This window comes from Strix aluco, chromosome 2 (assembly GCF_031877795.1).
Source record: "Strix aluco isolate bStrAlu1 chromosome 2, bStrAlu1.hap1, whole genome shotgun sequence".
NCBI lineage: Eukaryota > Metazoa > Chordata > Aves > Strigiformes > Strigidae > Strix > Strix aluco.
Window position 1 is genome coordinate 122761384 of NC_133932.1, and position 20540 is coordinate 122781923.

A 20540-nucleotide genomic window follows, 5' to 3' on the forward strand; every position below is an offset into this window, starting at 1 on the left:
TAATCAAAAACTAAAGCTTTTATCTGTGTTGAGACGCATGGGTTTTATTTTATGCAGACCTTTTGCAATTAAAGTCGTATTATTTAGATTCAATTTAACTTGATGAGAGCATACTTAAGCAGCTTTAAAAAAACCTGCCTACCTGTGTTCTGCATAGTTTTAAACTTTTCACACCCACCCACAGCTAAAAACCATTGGAAGCATCTCACAGATAGTCCATAATGATTATAAAAATAAGAATTATGGCATACCCTTTCACACCTCTATACAGATAAAAAAAAATTCTAACTATTAATGTCCCCGTGTTTAATCAACCACTGAAGTGTATTTCTAGGTCATTGCTGTTATAAATAGGAGCTATAGTTGAAATGCCTTTAGCGATTCTTCAATTGCTTCCCACTGTTGCATTACTACTAGTTCAGTCATAGATGTTATGGCAAGAGAGCACGCTAAAATAAATCAAATACTGTCAAGAAGCCATCCTGTAAACAAACCCTGTTCAGAACAATCTTGTTGACAGAACAGTTAACAAAACAGTGATGGCATGGGGCCTTACATGCATTCACTTTCTTACTGACATCTTACTGCCCGTGGAGTGAGCAAGACCAAGAAAGCTGCAGTGGGAAATCTGGGATGGGGCAGGGGGAGAAGTAGGTCAGTATATTGAGTTGACATAGCAAGGTTTTTGTAGCAAGGGGGCTGCTTGGATGGCCTCTGTGAGCTGACCCCATGTCAGACACAGCTGGTTCCAGCTGGCTCCGAAATGGTCCTGCTGCTGCCCAAGGCTGAGCCCATCAGTGACAGTGGTGGTACCTCTGTGATAATGTATGTAAGGGTAAAAAACCACTGTGCAGCAGCTGGGAAAGAGGAGTGAGAAAATGTGGAACAGTCCTGCAGACAGTGAAATGCAGACAGGTCAGTGAAGAAGGAGGGGGAGGAGGTGCTCCAGGTGCCAGAGCAGAGATTCCCCTGCAGCCCGTGGAGAAGATCATGGTGACACAGGTTGTCTCCCTGCAGCCCACAGAGGACCACGGTGGAGCAGATCTCCACGCTGAAGCCTGTGGAGGATGCCACACTGCAGCAGGTGGAGATGCCTGAAGGAAGCTGCAGCCCATGGAGAGCCCATGCTGGAGCAGGCTCCTGGCAGGAGCTGTGACTCATGGAGAGGAGCCCAAGCAGGAGCAGGTTTCCTGGCAGGAACTGTGGCCTGCATAAGCAGCTGTAGAAATATACCATTACCTCCCTCCCCCTGCACCTCCTAATATTCAAGCTCACAAAATATTTTCAAAATCTGTATTTCTTCAGGTTCTGATAGCACCCACTGAGAATCCTTACTGATTTTCCAGCTTGAATACTAAATGAAAATCAACTTGACTTACTGCTCAAATTAGCATTTGAAGACATACTGATTCTTCTCATAATGTGCTCATGAAATGTATATCAAATGCCTTTTTGTCAAGTATGAAGAACCAAACAGATGATGGTTGAACAGCTATTCAACATCAGATGGAAGTAAAATGGCATCAGCCATGAATATATATAAATTAGATTTTACAAAGATATCTTTGCCATACAGGAAAGAAACCCAACATTTCTTTACAGTTAAATAATACATTTTTTTTTATTTATTTAAAAACAGTATCACCACACATTTGACAACAGTCCTAATAATTAAGCTATTTAAAACTTCTATGAAAAAAAAATGTTGCTTTACTTTGTGGGATAAAATACTAAAAACAGAACAGAGACTACACTGAACTAAATCACTCTAGCTGAGAAAGCTTTTTGGCTGCTGCTCTCACACTTGGAATGTCCAGCCTTTTTCTTCAAATCACTCCTTAATACACATTTCCTCTTTCTTCATCAAGGATTTCTTCATTTAGTAGTTGCACCACCCAAAATTACTGCATGCAACTAAATTGCATTACTCAAAATAAAGTGGATGCATCTTCAACTAATACCTGTTAAAATGTATGTATACAAAAGAAGTCCCAATTTAGGAGTTAGAGGATCACCATCACTACCAATATAAATCTAATAGACAAAAATATATAAACACAGTAGCAAACCAAAAGGTGAAATAAAGTCTGCATTGCTGGATGTCCCATTCAAAAAATAAAATTTACCCCAATGACAGTAAGTACTGAAGACAGCAGGCGGATCAACTACATAAATGAAAACATTAGTGTACATTTTCTCAAATTGCTCCAATGTAGCAATTATCTTCTGAGATTTTTTGGACATTCTGATTATGTAGGCAGTGGAAAATAGTCAACAGCCTAAACTCTGGATATCCAACTTTTGTACCTGAAGTTAGGAGGACTGTCTCACCAGGAACTTTATATATAGCCTATAAAGATAGAAAGAAGCATTTCTCTAAGTCTGAACTTTAGCATAAAGGACGTCAAGGACATCTTTAGGGCAAAACCATTGGACTGATGTATCTAATTCAGAGATAGCAACATGTATCCACAAATGTGGATTTTTAAAAAATTTATTTCCTTTACCCATATGCCAGAATTAAGTGTGGTGATGTACATAAAATTACTTAGAAGGGGTAAATGCTCAGACCAAAATGCAAATTAAGATATTACGAACTCAAGTCAGGTACTGATTTTCAGTATTTCACGTGGGGTAAGGCCTACAAAAAAAAGCCCAGTTAAACATATTTGGAACTAGGCAAGTAGTATCTTTTTGCACTTTACAGTAACTAGTCCTTACTAATTATCAACCTGCCAAAAAATTAAACACGAATTTGCCCTTTCTAGCTTTTTTCCTGTTTCTAATTAAAGGTAAAGATTCATCATTTTACATTTCATGTGTGTGGAGTCACAATGGATAAACTGCAACAGTCCACTGCCACGGCCATTTGAAACCTGAACTCGCATGCATTTCAGGTCAGAAAACAGGTTTTGAAGATGTGACGATTCTACATCATTTAAGAACCAGTTTCAAAATATACCTGAGCTCAATGTATGATGGTAATAGCCTTCCAAAAATTCAAAGTAGTATGTTACTATAACACATTGAGGCCATGATTTATCTATAGAGGCTTCTTATAGGATAGCAGGTTAGTTTTAAGATTTCTTGTCCTTTTTATTTCTTGAAACAGGGCCAGCACAGCTAAGGCTCACACCACATCCCAGGATGAATTCCATAGAGGACAACCCCACCCTCTAACAAAATTTTAAGTTTTCTAATCAGATTTTTCTGTGTAGGAGATAATCCCTGAAGGGCCTACCCAAAACTTGGAAATACCACATAGTTCCTTAGGGAGTTTAAATAACAAAACATCACTACTTTCTTCCTCACATGCAAGGCCTTTTTTTTTTTTTTTTGACTTGGTTTTCTCCAATATATACAAAGCACTGTGTACCTTGAGAAACTTTTCTCCCACTCTCACAGTAGCACACACAACACTAGCACAGACAATACTTCATGCAGTAGCAGAAAAAGCTTAAAAGCAACTAATGTTATTTACATAACCTAAACTATATGAATGACAACAGATTCCACTGGCAAGATGGAGGGTATGTTCTTGCACCATCTCTACTGAACTTTACTAATTTTGAGAATTAGAGTGAGGATAGAGTGTATGAAATGATGGAGAAGTCTCCTGGAAAGGTAGAAAATGAAACAAACCTAAGCTAAGCTAATGGAATATCAATAGCTGGGAAAGCTACATACAATGACAGTACATCTTTAGGGATGAAGAACCTAAGTGTGAGAGATCAGCAACATTAAGGTATTTAAAAGAATATGGGAAGGAATTTATAATTGCAGCAGAGGTTTACAAAGATTTTAACAGTTTTCAGTATCTGAAATTACGGCAGGTATTTAAGCTTGCCTTACGCCAAAATCATGCCAGTTCTAACATTATGTGGACTTCTTACCTTGTGAGCAGGTTTGAAACTGTATCGGTGGCAAAAAACATGGAAGTTAAGACTTACACTGACAGAATCAAGATTAATTTTATGGGGTTTTCCATGAGTATAATAATGTACCATTAAAGATGGGCATGCTTTATAAGCACTTACAGTAAGCATCCTAAAGTTAAGCTAACATTTCAAGATAATGCAGAAAAGTAGTGATGAACTCCGACAGAATACATAATTTTTCTCTTTTATGGTAGGGGATACTGAGTTGCTATCGGTTTAGACTGCTGACAAAATATAATCGAATGAAAAACTACAAAATTAACTACGCTAGCTTAAGATCAGCTACTTGATACTGCTGAAATGTTAGTAGATTTTTACTCCATTAATTAAAAGTTTATGTGGCTTGGAGATTTGACTGTTTTACCATTTTCGTATTTTCTTTCCAGCATGCTAAGCAAAAAATAGATATGACATCTCAAGCTGCAGCAGTTTCTCCAAAGTTGTAATGGTTAGTATGAAGCATATGCAAGCTGTAATTAAAACAGTACCTCCAACAAAACAAACACTCCAACTCAGAGAGATTAGGGAAAAATTAAGAAAAATACTAGTCTATATTGTAAAATTCTAAATCTTGAATTAAAAGACCCACTTCAAAATAATACAGCATTTAAATTGAAACATGCGACTATTTGCAGACCTAACATTAACAGAGTAAAAACACTGCTAAATTAAATACCTGAACTGGAGGGGAGGGGTGAATAGAGAAACCTTAAAATGAACCTCAAGGTGTAGTCCTAAATGTGCCTCATAGTTCATTTGATCTCATAGCAAGTTATTCACAAATTCTTCTGAGTCAGTAATTTGAAATGACTGTTAGTCAACAGATTATGCAGAGGCAAACATGTTATGACTTTGAATAAAAAAACCTTCCTACAAGTCTGAACAGACTACTTCCTCCCACAGGAGACAGCTTTTAATCTTCAACTTTTACTAGACTTGCCATTTAAGGAAAGATTCATTTACAGCTGTGGCTTTTGGCACAGACAGATGTTCAAAATAAACTATTACATGTACCAAACAGAATTTTAAATCAATTTTTTTCCCCTCTAGTAGCTACTCCTACAAACCTGTTAAGAAACGGATCAGAACTATTTGTAGTCATTGTTCTCAGTTCCTGAGACATTCCAGGAGATGACACAGGATTTTGAGATCCACCGTCTTGTTCCATTGTTGGAAGCTGGCTACGGAGAGCCAATTCCTAGAACAAGGGGAGGGTGAAAAAGAAAGATTATGTTAGGCATTTGAATGCACTTTTCAGATACATAAACACATGACATTATAGGTAATTGATGCTTTTACTATTTCCAGTTACAAGATTTAAATGAAATTAAGTTTCTGAACACAAAGCAAGAATTTGCTATGATAATGAAAGTTCCACCAGTCAAGCTCACTATTACAGAGACTTCACTGTAAATGTATTTATGGATATAAATATCTGTATGGTTACATAAATATTTTCTAGTTCACTTCAATACACTTTTGCTAAGTCTATTCTTAAGATCAAAACACGTAAGATATGTCTGTCTAGCTCTGCTGATTAGCACTTTTCCTCCATTTCTTTTAAGTTCTGATTTAGCCCCTGGTTTCCTTTTTACCTTGCTTGTTTCATTCAGCAAATTTTAAAGTCTTTCCCTACAAGTTCCCATTCCCTCCTCCTGTTTGAGGCATGCCTTTTGAAATTTCTGATTGATCAAATCAGTGATTTGTCCCATATGTAAATTTCAAAGCTCTTCAAATCCCTAGCAATTTCTTCGTTAATACTAAGACTCTGCTCTTCTGAAGTTACAAACCTAGATTACATGAGTATTTTTACGCATGTGACTGTGCACCAACTTGAATCAATCCATCCATAAAGCTCGTCATTACTACTTAATGAAAATAAGTTTTAACATAAAATACACAAAATTAAAGGTGGGTGGAGATAACCAGTATTTTATGTAATTTCCAGTGCCCCTCTCTCCCTTTTTAAACAGGTAATCCGTGAGTTACTCATGTGAAAAATACAGTAATTTTCTTCAAGCAACTCTCCTAAAACATCATCAATGGCTCTGCAAGTCTGTGCTTTGTTAATGTAGAGACTGGTAAAGAAATCTATTGACTATCTTGTCACCATTATTAGTAGTATCTGATTTCCAGGCTGTGCCTGGGAAGCTAATCTCAGGCAACACCAATCTTGTCAGTACCCACTATTTCTCACTTGTAAAATGAGAGGTCTTCACCCATTCTCAATTATGAGCCTAAGGACTACTGTAGACTTTTAATATATAAAAATAGTCTTCTCCCAATTCTTCTTCAAAGTGATTTCTTTTAAAAAAAGTTTAAGGTTATTTTTTTTTCCAGCAGAATTGTGCCAAATATTAAATGCTTCCCTACCTGTTTTTTTCCTTTTCTAACCTGGATACACTTTACTCCCATTCCTGTGGATTATTGTGCTACATATTTCTCAATACCAAGTTTCATGTCTTGTCCTATAAGTTTTTCTCACTGCAGCTGATTAGACCTTTGCAGAAAGCGTACAAACATACCATTGTTTTTTGTGTTCATGACACCCAATTGCCTACTCCAAGTAAATCCAGTCCTCTGCTCACCACTAATTACTTGGCCACTGTTCTAATAAATAGTAATAATACTCCTTCTCCTCATTTTCAGATCACAGGATGGTAGGCACTTTTTAATCATTTCTGTAGGCTTATCCATATGCTTTTCATTTGCTTACGTAGTAAAACCAAGTGCAAAGACTATATAATGAGGTCTTACTTCACAGCTAAGTTTAGAAACTTCTACCAGTCACATCAGCCTTGATACAAGAAGGCTGATACACAGGTAGACTCAATCAATTAAGAAAATGAAAAAAAAAAAAAAAGGTTTTCTTTCCTAGAATGCTTCCCCAATGGTGATCTGAAGAAGGTAGAAAGTCTCAGAACAGCCATCCCAGAGATGGCTCAAGAACTCCTCGCTCACATCACAATCTTTATGCCCTTCCTCTGGAGACAAGAATTCTTCCAAAAATCACCTGAGCCTTCTGAGTTTCTCTCTGAGAAACTGCCTTCATGTGATGTAAGTACTTTTAACTAATTCTATCTTGCTATCTGTCCAATGAAAAAGGAGGGAGAGAAAATAAATAAAAAAAATATCACTTCATTTTGCACCATTACTTCTAGAATCTTTTCAGCCTTGGGTTCATACCTGAAATACAGTACACCTTCCTTCTCTGCTCTGATAGCAGAGCTGTCAATCAGTGAGTGCTTTGCTCTTACGTAGCTACAACCTGGCTGTGGCAAGAATGCTCTGTTCTTTTCCCTTTTCCTCTTGCCTTGATCTGTGCATTGCATTTTCATTTCCTTGGGCTGCAGTCCCTGACTAGGATCAAGAGGAGGGACCAAAAGTGCCAGTAGCCTGTGGAAGAAGCTTAATCACACACCAGTGCCCCAAACAGTGATGACAAAGCAAAACCAACATGGAGTCATTTTTGTATATAAAGCACTAAAATGACATTGTATCTCATTGTGTGGTAGGCCTGGTCTTTTCCATTCAGCAGTGTCACCTAATGTAGTAGTTTGTTTTTTTTAAAAAAAAAAAAAAGGAGAGAGATTGAGAGAGAGAAGATAAATCCATACAGATGACCTTTTCAAGAGCTACTGACACCAGAAAAGAAAAAAACCCACAAATTAATCTTCTGTACCTTAAAAAAACCCTCAATACAAAGGAATAAGCAATTCAGAAAAATGGGAAAGTTACCTTTGTATTTTCTAAATCCTTAGAGGGTAGGAGAGATTCAAGTTTCATCAGTATATGAACTTAAATAGTATGGTAAAAATAAATGTACCACAGATGCTAGCCAGCTAAAAGAGAAAAATCACATTTCACTGAAGGCACACTAAAAAGAGATGTATTAAACCAGGCGGGAGAACTGTATTTTGCCTATTCTTTGGCACATACAACGTAATGAAATAAGTATTTTTAATATCAGTACTACTTTTATCCTTGTTTCAACAACATTGCTAAAAGTGCAAAACTACAACTATTTTAAACTATTTATAAGTAGCATTACTGCTACTTATACAGGAGGCAGAACTACAGCACTTTCCCCTAGAAAGAATGTTATTCCATTACTCATTCAAGTAATAAATTTATGTCAATCTGGGAGTCTGAAAGAGAAAGGAATTGCCAAAAAAGACGAGCTATTCAGAAACAAATACAGAGTGATTTTTAATCATTCCGTAAGACAAGCAAAGTTTTCTACACGCCCTAAAGAGTGTATTAAGACTATTTTTCCTAAAAGGTGCATGTAATGGAAGCTAAAGTTGCTTGAAGAATGGTCTTTTCATTTGTTCTTCCTTATAAAATTGACTTTCAATAAAAAAAGTTATGTGTTTCCTGTACTTAAAAAAATGTATGGGAGTGTACAAGCCTCTCCCAGCTCCAAACAGAGCAATGTGAACTCTAGGCTTTTAGTTCATGCTTTAAAATATATCCTTTATTAGAAGTATTTTAAGTCTGGAGGCAAAAATAAAACCATGACAAAATCCTGGCTTAGATTTCTATAACTTGATCTCATCCTATTTTTGTAAGTATGTAAAACTTTTTTAAGTACCTCTGGGAAAAAAAAAGCTTAGCATTCCTATTGTTAACACAAAAGCTGAATTCTGGTTATTACATAAAGACCAAAATGATCTGTCATCTCCTTAAGCAAAGTAATTTTAAAAATAAGGTCAGCATTGTGTTATTTATCTGGCTGACCTTAACCATTTTTTTTTCATAATTGCATGCAGATTAAGTTTTACATCAAGTTCCAGGTCATTCACACCACACTGCTCAACTATCAAATGATCCACAGGCTTCACTGGGATGGGAAAGAAGTGTTAGAGAAAAAGAGAAGACCATGACACTTATGGGCAGACTTACAGCACCAGTTGTTTCTTCAGGGTAAGTATTTATGTTCTTGTTTGGGGGCCACAAAGTTACAGCATATGTACAAAAGAAAGAGGAAAAACACATGGACCGATGAAGACAAATGAATTCAGCAACAAGCAGATATGCAATTAGTGAAGAGTAAGGGGGAAATGTAAATTATTCAGTGTTCCAATCGTGAAAAACAGCAAAATTAGAGAGGTGATACTGATAGTGATAATTAATTGCATTGTATAAACTTGGCAAAGAACTTAATGCTACGCAGAGCATTGCAAGCACAGATAAGGCAGCATAAATTGGATTAGACATTTGTAAATAAAGTCTGGATTCTTGTCTGGTTTTGCAGTCCTTCGCTGCGCTGCTGCTTCCTACTCCTCTTCGTACCTATCTGCCCTTGGCTCCAGCACTGCACCTGCCCAGCTGAGGTGTCTCAGAGCACCAGTGAAGCAGGTACATGTCAGGAGGAGTCTGCAGTCATGAAGGCCATGCAGAGCCAGATGGCCTCCCTCCACCTATTTTTGTTTGCTTCTAGCAAAAGCTGTTATTCATGGCCATCTCGTACTCAGGTCAACATGACTCATATCTTATGCTGACCGGTTGCTTTAGCAGTATTTTTGCGATGAAGTTTTGCAACTGCAAGCAGCACCAGTGATCCAGTAAATCCACTGCAGTGAGCTACAACTCCTATACAGACACAGAATGTGTCCTGAAGCAATCAGGGGCATAAAACCCAGACACAGGCAACAAATGCAGATCTGATTTATGCTATAGACTTTTAGACAGGGTATTTATCCATAAAGATCTACATACGCAAGCAAGCAATAAAGTTTTTTTAAACTGTAAAGCTAAGGTGCTGCAAGTGGAATTGGAGCTTCTGAATTTTGAAGTTACTCATATAACACAACTATCTTTCCTACCGTGTAACTTCCTTCTACCAATGCTCAGCGTTTCCCAAGTAAACCAACAGAGAGTGTGAAACTCAAATTCTACAGCTCTTGCCACACAAACTAACAAACAAGTTACACTTAGCTCTATGGTTTTCAATTATGAATGAAGCTATACTATTTTAAAAGCTGAAGAACATTTAAAGCACTTAGTTCCCAAGATGGCTGAAGAATAACAATGTTGCTTTTGCAGTAAAATTAGCTGAATTCCACATTTGGTATATTTTGATGACAGCCAACATACCCTTTTCCTCCCAAATCCAGCCACACAGGACTCCCTTTCAATCCCCCTATCCATATCCAATCATGCTTGCACTTTCTAGGCAGTATGCAGAGTAGTGTCTTAGTTTACTGCTCATCAGAAATACCAAAGACTTAAATAATAATTAGGTCAAGGAACATCTCCATAATTTCTACAGAAAATCCAACTCCAAGCTGAAATTTCCAATGCTCTGACAAAACCTTCTGTTTCATTTAACAGCGTTTAGAAGAAGCAGAGTTTGTTAGTCAGGGCAGAGGAAGATGTGGGCCTTGATCTCTTAATCACTGTGGGTCACAACCCAGGGACAATTCCAAAGCAACTTTTTACTGATAGTTACAGATGGCCTTTGATTGCATATTCTTACCCCTCCCTTCAGCTGGAACCAACATTTGTTATGTCCATACAGGAACATAATTCAGAAAACTGACCTAGTTGAAAAACACTTTTTCTGATAGATCAGGTGTCTGGTCTGTCTTGCAGCACAGCCACATGAATGCTGCAGATACTAGATTATGAAAGAACAATGTTAGACACATCCTGTTTGCTGCCTTATTATTAAGGCAACTTCTGGCAGACAGCTGAGTTTAATGCATTGAACTGCTGCAGTTTGGTTTGCCAGAGCATGTCTACCAGACCTTTCAGTCTGGTGACTATTAAGAAGTTAGTATTTTGCTTTAAAAATTCCACACAGGTCCCCAGCTGCAGTCTTCAGCCCCAGTTTAGAATGGCTCTAGACAGCCGGTTAAGTCATGGCACTGCTGCCTTACCTGTAAGCCTCATGGTACTCTGTAACACAGCGCTGTGCAACTGATACAGAGTAAATGACAGGTACTTGACAGATCATCTGAAATAACCTTTAGCTACCTAAAATACAAGTGCTTTCCTAGAAATAGATGCCTATATAAAAAGAGGCAATAGGCTAAGACTCATTATTACTTGCTGAATTTACTGCCACAGACTAAAGAAGTCAATTAATTAATTACAAAGATTTTTGGAAGGTAATCCCGTAAATAACAATGGTTTGTTACCTAATGAAGTAAAATATTCCTGCTAACAATAACATACCAACGGTTCAATGAAAACTGAGATAAACACATACAAAAATTATTTCTGCCTACTTGGAATCTTCAAGTTACTTACAGTATCATACAGGGTGCTCAGTTCCCTTATCTACATGACAGTTCTCCAGTAATATTTTGTTACTGATTTTGGAGAGTAGGAAATCAGTAACAATTTCTGTTCATTGTCTAAAAGAAACATCTAACAGAAAATTTAAACTATGAGGGACATAGCAAAACTTAGTAAAAAGAGCTATCAAGTGAGTAAAATACAACAAAAGGAGGGATACAATATTTACTTTCACTAAAATGGGAAGTTTCAGGTATCATTTGTGACTATTGATTTAAAAAAGTTCAATCAGAAGGAAAAATTTTAAATGGGAAGAAGACTTTGTTGGAAAGACTCTTCACTGTGTCTTAGCCAGCCCCCATCAGAACTTTTCACATAATGGATCTCTTCAGAAGAAGACATATCACAGACCATTTTCCCGATCAAATATCAAGCAAAAGGCAAATTAAAACTGAGGGACATAATACAGCTATGAATTTGCTGCAAGTGACTTCTTGTTTTCTTCCTGCAACTTGTAAACGTAATTTTCAAAAATGTTTCTGTATACCAGTGGTCATATCTTCACTGGTCAAAAAAGCCATGTTCAAAGACCAAATGGCTGCCTTCAGTACCTCATCTCTGTTAAAAAAAACCCCAAACCAACCAGAACCTCACCAAAATCCAACACCAACACCACCCCCCCCACCCCCCAACATGAACTCCCTTGACAAAACCAAGACAAGTCATTTATCTTGTTAACCTAGGTCAGCTTCAGATAACACAGAGGGATGGGAAACAAGACATTCAAGGGACAATACTGTTTGGGATTCGCTGAGAAACTAAAACAACTATTGCCTACCATTTCCACTAAGATTTGAACACAAGTGTATCTTGTTATTGAAAGAAATATTACAGGGAAGAGAAAAAAACCCAAACAAACGAAAACCTAAGTCTTCAGTAAAACTTCCAGCTTCACTAACATCATACAAGTTCAAGAGTACAGAATTCAAGACTGTTCTTGTTTGCAACGATGCCTTCCTTACTTTCTAGAATGTCACAAATCTGTCAGTAACACAGCTTTGTATTGGTATACATGCAAAGTGACTGAAAAAATCTTCTGTTGAAAAATATTAATAGTGTCCTAAGAAATTAATACTTTCCTGGAACACTTGAAATCTCAGCTAAGCTGATGAAAGATGTCAAACACCAACTACAATGAACTTTTACAAAAAAGGAATAGTAGGAAACTAAAATAATATTTCAAATTCAGTAACTATTCAGTACTGTAAGTGCTTGTATTTTATGCAGTAAGAGAAAATATGAAAAAAGTATGAAATAAAACCAAGTGATTCAGCAAACTGTGACAGACTGGCCATATGTCTTTGCACGTTCTTTGCTGAGTAGGGGAATTTTCAGAATGTCACTCAAAAGTTGATAAGAAGTAAGTCCAGGGCAACAGGAGAGAGAATACGAGAGGTACTTCATAAAATGTAAAGGTCAAAAGAATGGAGACAGTGAACAGAGACCACATTCCAGGTATGCAGAACTACCAAGAAAGCAGCACAGAAATAATAGAAAGGTAAGTTGGAAAGTACAACTGAGCAGAGTAGCAAGGAAGCAGGGCTGTATCTGGTTCTCAGGCAGGGATCTCCATTCAGCGCTAAAAACAAGCAGAAGATATGGAATGAGCAAGCATATACAGAGGAAGCTATCACGTTAACGGCTGTGTAGTATGCTGATCTTACTAACAAATACCCTAATCTTAGCAGCAGTCAAGTAATAAATCTGCTGGTCTTAGCACAAGAAAGTTGTCTGCACAACATCCAAGAATAATGCCATCAGTACGTCAAAATTATTTGCCTCTCTCTCTTTCCATCGTATACTAGAAGGCAAGAAATCTGTTACCTAACAGATTTTATGATTTATACAAAAGTTGACCAACACCTACTTTAGGTGAGACGTTGTTAACAACTGGATACTAATTGCAGGAAGATGGAAGGAGAGCTAGTGGGGATGGAGAGATAGTCAAGTCAGTCTCTTAACCAAGACAGGTAGTCATCTTCAAGGTGTTCATAGATAATTGATGATGATGAACGTAAGTAACTGGACAGATGCTTGGTATTTTCTTGGATGTACCAATAGCTCTTGTTTATACACAGCAAATATGGAAGTTGTAATTTTTGGTTCAAATGCCTTTGACTTGGACATTTTTAGAACTATAATACAATATATCTTCATTTTACAGTACTTGCTTCAAAAGATGAAGCTGAGTAACTGTTTAATCTTTCCAGAAGGTATTTAAGTTCTAAGACCTCCATACATAACACTTCAGTGTTAGTGTCACTACAGGATACTACAGTATCATGGCAGAGAGATAAAAACTGGCAAGGACACAATGTTCACTCAGTACCAGAAAAACCTGACCAAAGATCAATACATCCATGACACTGGACAAAAATGTCAAGAAGGAAGAAGAAGTTGGGCTGGCTTCAGGATGCTGGACTAAATGACCTCCACCAGTCCCTTCCAAGCTATTTGATTCTGTGATTAAGAAAAGCAGTTAAAAGTTAAGGAGCATTTCTCAGGTTTTTTTATCCATTTAAAGAGATACTTCACTAGAGGCAAGCTTCAAGAATGCTGGTGCCATATAATTTACAAAAGGAAGACCTTGACAATCACTCTCTAAAATAGACTTAGTCTTCCCAGAATTAAGAGAACTGAACATATGAGGATTTTATTTTTGGTATTGCTTAAAAGAACATCTAAAGTTTAGCAAGAGAAGCTATTATTCTTGCCCCAAGCACAGCTTTATCATTATGAAAGCAGATAATTCCTCTAAACTTAATTAATTTTATTCACAAAAGAAAGAAAGGATCTGTCATAAAGAAAAAGTTGACCAAAGATATGTTTGTTCTTTCTACAGATTTTTCAGATTTACTAGGTTGACTACGACCTGATAGGATGTACAGATTGGGACTTCAGTAATAGCATCATTGGAAAAGGAAGACCACATTTGCCTCTATAGTGCAAGGCCTCAAGAAGCATTTAGAGAACAATTTTCAGAAGCAGTTCTTTAAGCACCTTCTTCTGCATGTGACTGCTCACTAGATTACTGAAGTCACACATGAAAACACAAAAAATACATTTAGATGATGAACAATCTATTATTATAGAACTTTTAAACTGACACAATTACCTACTCTTCTATCCACCAGATCACTCAAACATGGCTTGAATCATTAGCAAGTGCAGACTAATAAAACTGATCCCAGGCAAGTGAGTATAGAGGTGAGCCTGGTATGAAGACAGTTGAAATGTAACTGGAATCCTGATTTTTGCATAAATCCTTTCATCAGTCCCCATCCCAAACAAAGCAGAGTGACCACTGCTTATACATTCTATGAATTATCAATAAGGCCCCTTTGAGTTTTTGCACTTTTTTAGTGTTTTAAGTCAGAATTTCAAGAAGATTCAAAAATCTGATCTTACTAAGCGTGAAACTAATCCTGAAGTTCTCCATTTGCTCTATATTTCTGAGTTGGCAACAGGAAAAAGCTACTGTGGAAGAGTTAACAACTGTATGACAGGGCTTCAGGCATACAAGAAAATATAGAATACACTTTTGGCATTCAGTAAGAAAAACATCCCTTCTGAATGACCTAATTGTGGCAGAAGATAAGGTGTTTCCAACTGGTATAGAGGAGTGTGCTTCTCTGTTTATTCCCCTGTATACAAGCAATTCTTAAGGAATTTTTTTCTTCTCCATAACAGGGTCTAATATTAATTGTTGAGATCATGTTGTTAATGCTCTGTAAATGAACCAAACTATTACATCTCAATTAAAATGCTTCAGTTTTACAGCTGCACTGATATTGCCAAACAAGAAAGTAATTTTTCCAGGGGGTCAGTACTGTTTCTAAGGTCTGAGGCTCCTATTTTGAAGATGATCTCCTCAGGAGAACTAGTAATGTACACATTTTGCAGTACTCTTCAGAATGCAATAGTACACCAGTACTCCTGGCTTCCAAACACAGGATACTTTCTTTTATTATGTTTTTCTTGACGAGTGTGCAGAGTGTTTTTTCTTAGAAAAACAAAGTATAACACAAGCCAACATAAATACTGTCCTAAGAACCAGTAGATTAAGAATACTGTTAGCAATACCAAGCAAGAAGCTCTCTGAATATATCCATAAATCCACCCTTTCAGAGATTCATTCCATATTCAACTTCTGAAGAGGCTAAAAGAAGTCTGCATTAAACTGTTTATTATGCTTCACATTTTGACCAATTTTCTTTTGGTCTGAGCTTGGGAGGCTCTTCAGAATTGCTGTTTCCTATATTGAAAATGTATCTGTGCTGAAGCCTGTTAAATGTCAAAATGGAATAATTACATGTTATATCCCCATAGCAATTATTTTGTTACTCTAATCTATTAAATAATTCTGTTACACTGCACATGCTTAAAATCATAAATATTTCAAGTGACTTTTTATTAACCAATTACAGATATCCTTCTTAAAGATCATACCTGTTTAAACAAACTGGTAAGAACATTAATATGAACAGTACTTAAAAGTCACAAACTACTACCTTAGATATAATGGGAGGTTTGCTTTAAATATACATCTTGATGACATCAGGACTGGAACAGCAGTATCCTCAAGAACGCTAAACAAGCAGGTTGTTTTCAATGCAGAAAAACGTGCAATGAATTCCTCATTTGCTTTTAAATATTGATATAAAGTTGTGGTAATGCAGCACTCTTAAAAACAACGTTAGGGTTGTGACCAGAGAAGTGGTTCAAAAATGTGTATGGCAGAGCTTGGTTTTTTTGTTTGTTTGTTTTTCTTTTGTAGAATGCCTTCATGTAGCAAAAAGTTCCCCTGCTAGCCTAATTTAACGCTTTCATTTTTTCTAATTATGCTGAAACATCAGTTAAGAGCCTACCTGATGTTTTGGAGAATTTGCTGTGCTGGGATTGATATTCCGCAATGCCTAAGAGTAAAAATAAGATGGATAAAAATTACTTTAGCTGCATCGTTTGCCTATGCAAGCTGTCTTATAAACACCATCTTGTAGTATCAAGCCCCCAAGACAGGCCAGATGAGACAGGATAAGGGAGTTAAGAAACTGTGAAAATCAGGACACAGTAAAACAAAACTCACAGATTTACCAAGGATGCGTATTTGACAGATAAGCTTAACGACCAGGGAGAACAACATGAAGGGAACTGGCTGTCACCTGGTCCAAAGTTAGTCAGATTCTCAATGACAACTGAGGCAAGAAGACAATTAGAAGGCCTACCTAGAAGCATGCTAGCACAGGGTAAAATGTTTGTTGGTGGATTAATTGCAAAGCAGGAACAGCAGAAGCCCAGGTGCTTAAGCAGAGAGAAAGTCCTGATGCCACCTTTGCAATGTATTCTTACCTAGAGTACTATAAAAAGTAACGGCTGTAAAGATGACCCATCTTACACCAAGAGATGCTGAAGGTTCCTACAAAACAGGCCTTGACTACAAAGGGGATAACGGGAGTCAGATTCCAGGACAGAATACTGCAGGTGATGAAGAAAGAGAAAAGCTGTCTTTGAGGACATTAAGATACCATCCTCTCCTGATACAAGGCCCATCACCCAAAGTGAAAAGGGAACAGGGTAAGATTTTAGAAGGTTTTCCTCAAAGAAAAGATTAGTGCTTTCTCTGGCAGTGTCAAAAAAACAAAGAATATCCTATCTAGCACAGATGGTAGTAACTCTTAAACATTCAGATGGAAAAATCGAAGCAGAAGGCTTAGAGTCAAAAGGAAGTCAAGCCCGAATTCAAAATCCAGAGATTCCAATGTCCAGTCCTACACTTTAACATTTGCTACAGCTGTATTCATATAGTAGAAAAATACTGAAAGGAATAGCTTGCAGCCTAATTACGAAGTTTGAAATTCTTCACCATAAGAAAACCACTGGTTCAAAACGCGGTATGAGTGATTCAGTTGTTCCATGCTCCACTCCACTGTTTAAGAGATAAGATTTCAGCAATAAGGTGTCTCTTCAATGTATCTTATATAAACTTTAAAAGTACTTTGAAATACTACAGACTGTGACAGGTTATAAAAGTGAAATTCTTTCATCCACTTAAAAGGGAGAACTAAAGCAGCTGTGGGAACCAACTTCTTGCCTTTTGCATGACTCAGAACTCAATGAATATGAAATATATTCTCAAGAGGAATATCCAATCAGATCAACAGTCCATGATGTCATCCTAATAGTAAAGAAGCCTGTTGTCAGAGAAGTTCTGTTAGAGAGAGGAACGAGGGAGGAAAGCAAAATCCTTCAGTTTGATACTTTCATTACCAAGCTGGTAACAGGATTAATTCAGACCTTTTTAGAGCTCAAAGCTTTTTGTACAGTCACTGGTCTTTAAGACTCACTGAAACAACAACTTAGTCAAAACAAAACATAACATACAAAAGAAATAGTGGAAGTAGGTGTCTAACCTGTGGCCTCACCTGCCGAAGCAGTTCTTGATGCTTCAGTCTCAGCCTTTCCTTCTCCATCTGTAGCTGCTGAAGTCTCATCTGTTGCTGCTGATTGGAGCTACTCCCACCCATCACACCACCTTGGGGACTCTGAGGAGCCAGAGGGGGTGGCTGTTTCACTGGAGCACTTTGGCTGATTCGCTGATTCATGGCTAGGGAACCAAAACAATAAACATTTAAAAATTAAATTCAAACAAATACATGCAAGGAAAGTATTATCCTTAGAAGGCATGTATTAAAAACTTCATAAAATTACAAGCCATGACAGTACAAAACATGCAGCTACACTCATATTCAGAGCATGAAATGTATGCTCACGTGTTATTCCTGTGAAATCAATGCAGCAGTCTCATGTTTAAGAGTACATACTTGTTCGAAAAGCTTCTGGAAACAGTTAAATGTGTAAGTTTGTAAAAAATTCAAGAGCGGTAGTAAAATATTTCAAGTTTAATTAGAAGAATCTCTCTTCTTTCTAATAAACTTCTCAATTGAGACACAAATAATACAAAATCACTTTTCTGATTCATGTGAAATTTTAGAATCATTAAACTTGGGAACACACAGAATAATAAAACAGATCATCTCACTTATATCAAACTATGTTTGGTTAAAGGCTACCATTTCTCCCAGTGTGGTGCAGGTCATGAAACAATCATTCTCATCTCTGTCACAACAAGTTTTGAGTGTTACAGACTCCATTCAGAGCATCTTGACATGCAAAATTAAGAACTGGTACAGAAATGGCAGACGAATTATACAGTCAAAAATACTGCCATCAACATAGGAAACATTTTACTAGTGATTCATTTTCTTTTACCCCACAGAAGTATGTGATGCATCTTTTCTGGGGTGTGGAGAAAAAAGTGTCATCTTGTATGCATAATGCACAATGAGAACCCATCTTCCCTTCCCCCATAAAAGCAAGACCTAAGACAAATTTATCTTATAAAATAATGCATGACTGGGGTGCATCTACTTGACAGGCCTGATTTTTCTCCCTCACGAGACCAGTATGGTTAAAGTCAACAGACACAGTGGAGTTCCCATAGTGAAACAGAGAAAGGCTGAGTGCGTTACAAGGACACTATTTTCAGGGGCTTTCAGTTTTGGAATTAACTCTCCATCTTGCTGTCCAGAACAGCCTGAATCTGTTAACATTCACAATATGCTCCAGAATGTACTTGCCAAAGTAGTGGTAGTGATTTTTTTTTTTTCCTGGGAATGAGGATTATGGTTTATGGGAACTAAGAAAAAAAAAAGGGAGCGAGCTTCTTTTAAGGATGACAGGCTGATTTGGTGCAAAGAAAACCATCTGTTGTATTAGTTTGAATTAATGTTTTCATCATATATAGATGATTCCTAGAACACTAACACTTCTAACTATCATAAGAAAGGAGAGTTATCTCATAAAGAATCTGTACCATCTTTTCTCTGAAAAGCCCTTCAGTCTTCATTGTCTTTTGAGTGTTCAGCTTAAGGTACAGTAGTGCTTTTTTTCTGTTCCAAGAAAGCCTAAATATATTTATCTCATAACAGCAGTAAAAATGGCTGTTTCTTCACAGCCTTGCTCTCTTTTCCCCTTGCCACAGCTCATCTTTCCATTGAGAGGTAACATATGGAGAAGAAATGCCATATGCTCTGGGAATGAGAACAGAAAAGAAAAAAATAAAAGTCAAACAGTTATGAACTCAACTCTCTAGTCTACCCTTTCAACTCTTCCATAGGTCCAGCACAGAGTCAATAGCCAATGGACAGGTGGGTCACATTTTCGTGAGTCAAGTCAAAATAAAATGCAGTGCCAAACAGCTTGAAGTAATTTGAAATAATCTTTTATGTAGTTACTTGTAAGAGAGCTTCATACACATGATCACAAGTAAGATAAAGCTTCCTGTAAAGGTAAGTGAACAGGTGAAGTAAGAATAGAAACTGAATCCCAGTACCAAGTAGAAACAACAGACTGAATACAAAGGGCTGGAGGTTCAATTCCAACCTGCAAGACCCATCCTGACCCCGTGGGGAAAAAAAATAGTGGGAAGATGACGTTGCTGTGGATTAAACCTTAAAATCAAGTACTTGATCTTACGAGACATCCAGCATCACTTCACCATCAAAACTGAGCTTCAGGAAGGTGACCAGGATAAGCCAACCAAGCAGCTTTGCAACATGAGCTGTGTCCCTGGGTCAGCAACAGGAAGAGACAGGGCAGCTTGTTCCTCTGCTGAACAGATACAGAAGGTTCACATGTCCCAAGACACCAGAAACAGTTAAGCAAAACTTTCAACAGCACCAACAGCTGTCCTACAAGGATGTGAGCAGTGAACTGTAATTACAAGCTCCAGGACCTCCACTGGTCAACCTCTGGTGGAAGACTGATAGCGATTAGACTACCTACATTTACCAAAACTAGGGCAAAATTGAAGCTAGAGAGATCAATGCAAAAAGAAACACAGTCCACCAGCTCTAGACAAACTAGACATGACACTGCTGGAGTGGGGAATATATCTTCTCCTTTCTCTCCTTTTTACCCAGAATCCTATCAAGTCTGAAATCAAGACCATGCCCTTTGCTTTTTATATCTTAGCCTCTTTCACCTTAAAAAGCAGACAATGAAGGGGTTAGTAGGGGACAGCAGAAAGCAATAGCCTTCTCTTGCTGTTAGCTAATTCTGCAACTCAAGCACAAGTCTGTGCTACCCTTCCAGGAAGTTCCAGGATTCAAAACCTGTTATTAAACAAGATGGAAGGTCAATTACAGTGGAAAGTAAAGAGGGACAAAGGTTAGAAAATCACAATCACCTGAAAGAAGCACATCTAAGTTAAAAGCAAACTACCTAGCTTGTAAAAAT

At 37.3% G+C, this 20540-nt stretch overlaps 1 protein-coding gene across 8 annotated transcripts in view; it reads right to left on the reverse strand.

Annotated features, from left to right (window-relative positions):
* YAP1 (Yes1 associated transcriptional regulator) overlaps positions 1–20540 on the reverse strand; it is a 98517-nt gene that overhangs the window by 4947 nt on the left and 73030 nt on the right. For 2 of the 8 annotated variants that reach the window (XM_074816196.1, XM_074816192.1), the window contains 3 exons: positions 17666–17847; positions 16112–16159; positions 5006–5136 (listed from right to left, as the gene is read on the reverse strand). In XM_074816196.1, the coding sequence (XP_074672297.1) occupies positions 5006–5136; positions 16112–16159; positions 17666–17847 (361 nt within the window). Of the gene's footprint in view, positions 1–5005; positions 5137–16111; positions 16160–17653; positions 17848–20540 lie in introns of all 8 variants that reach the window. The other 6 variants (XM_074816195.1, XM_074816191.1, XM_074816198.1 and 3 more) reach the window with 3 other exon arrangements.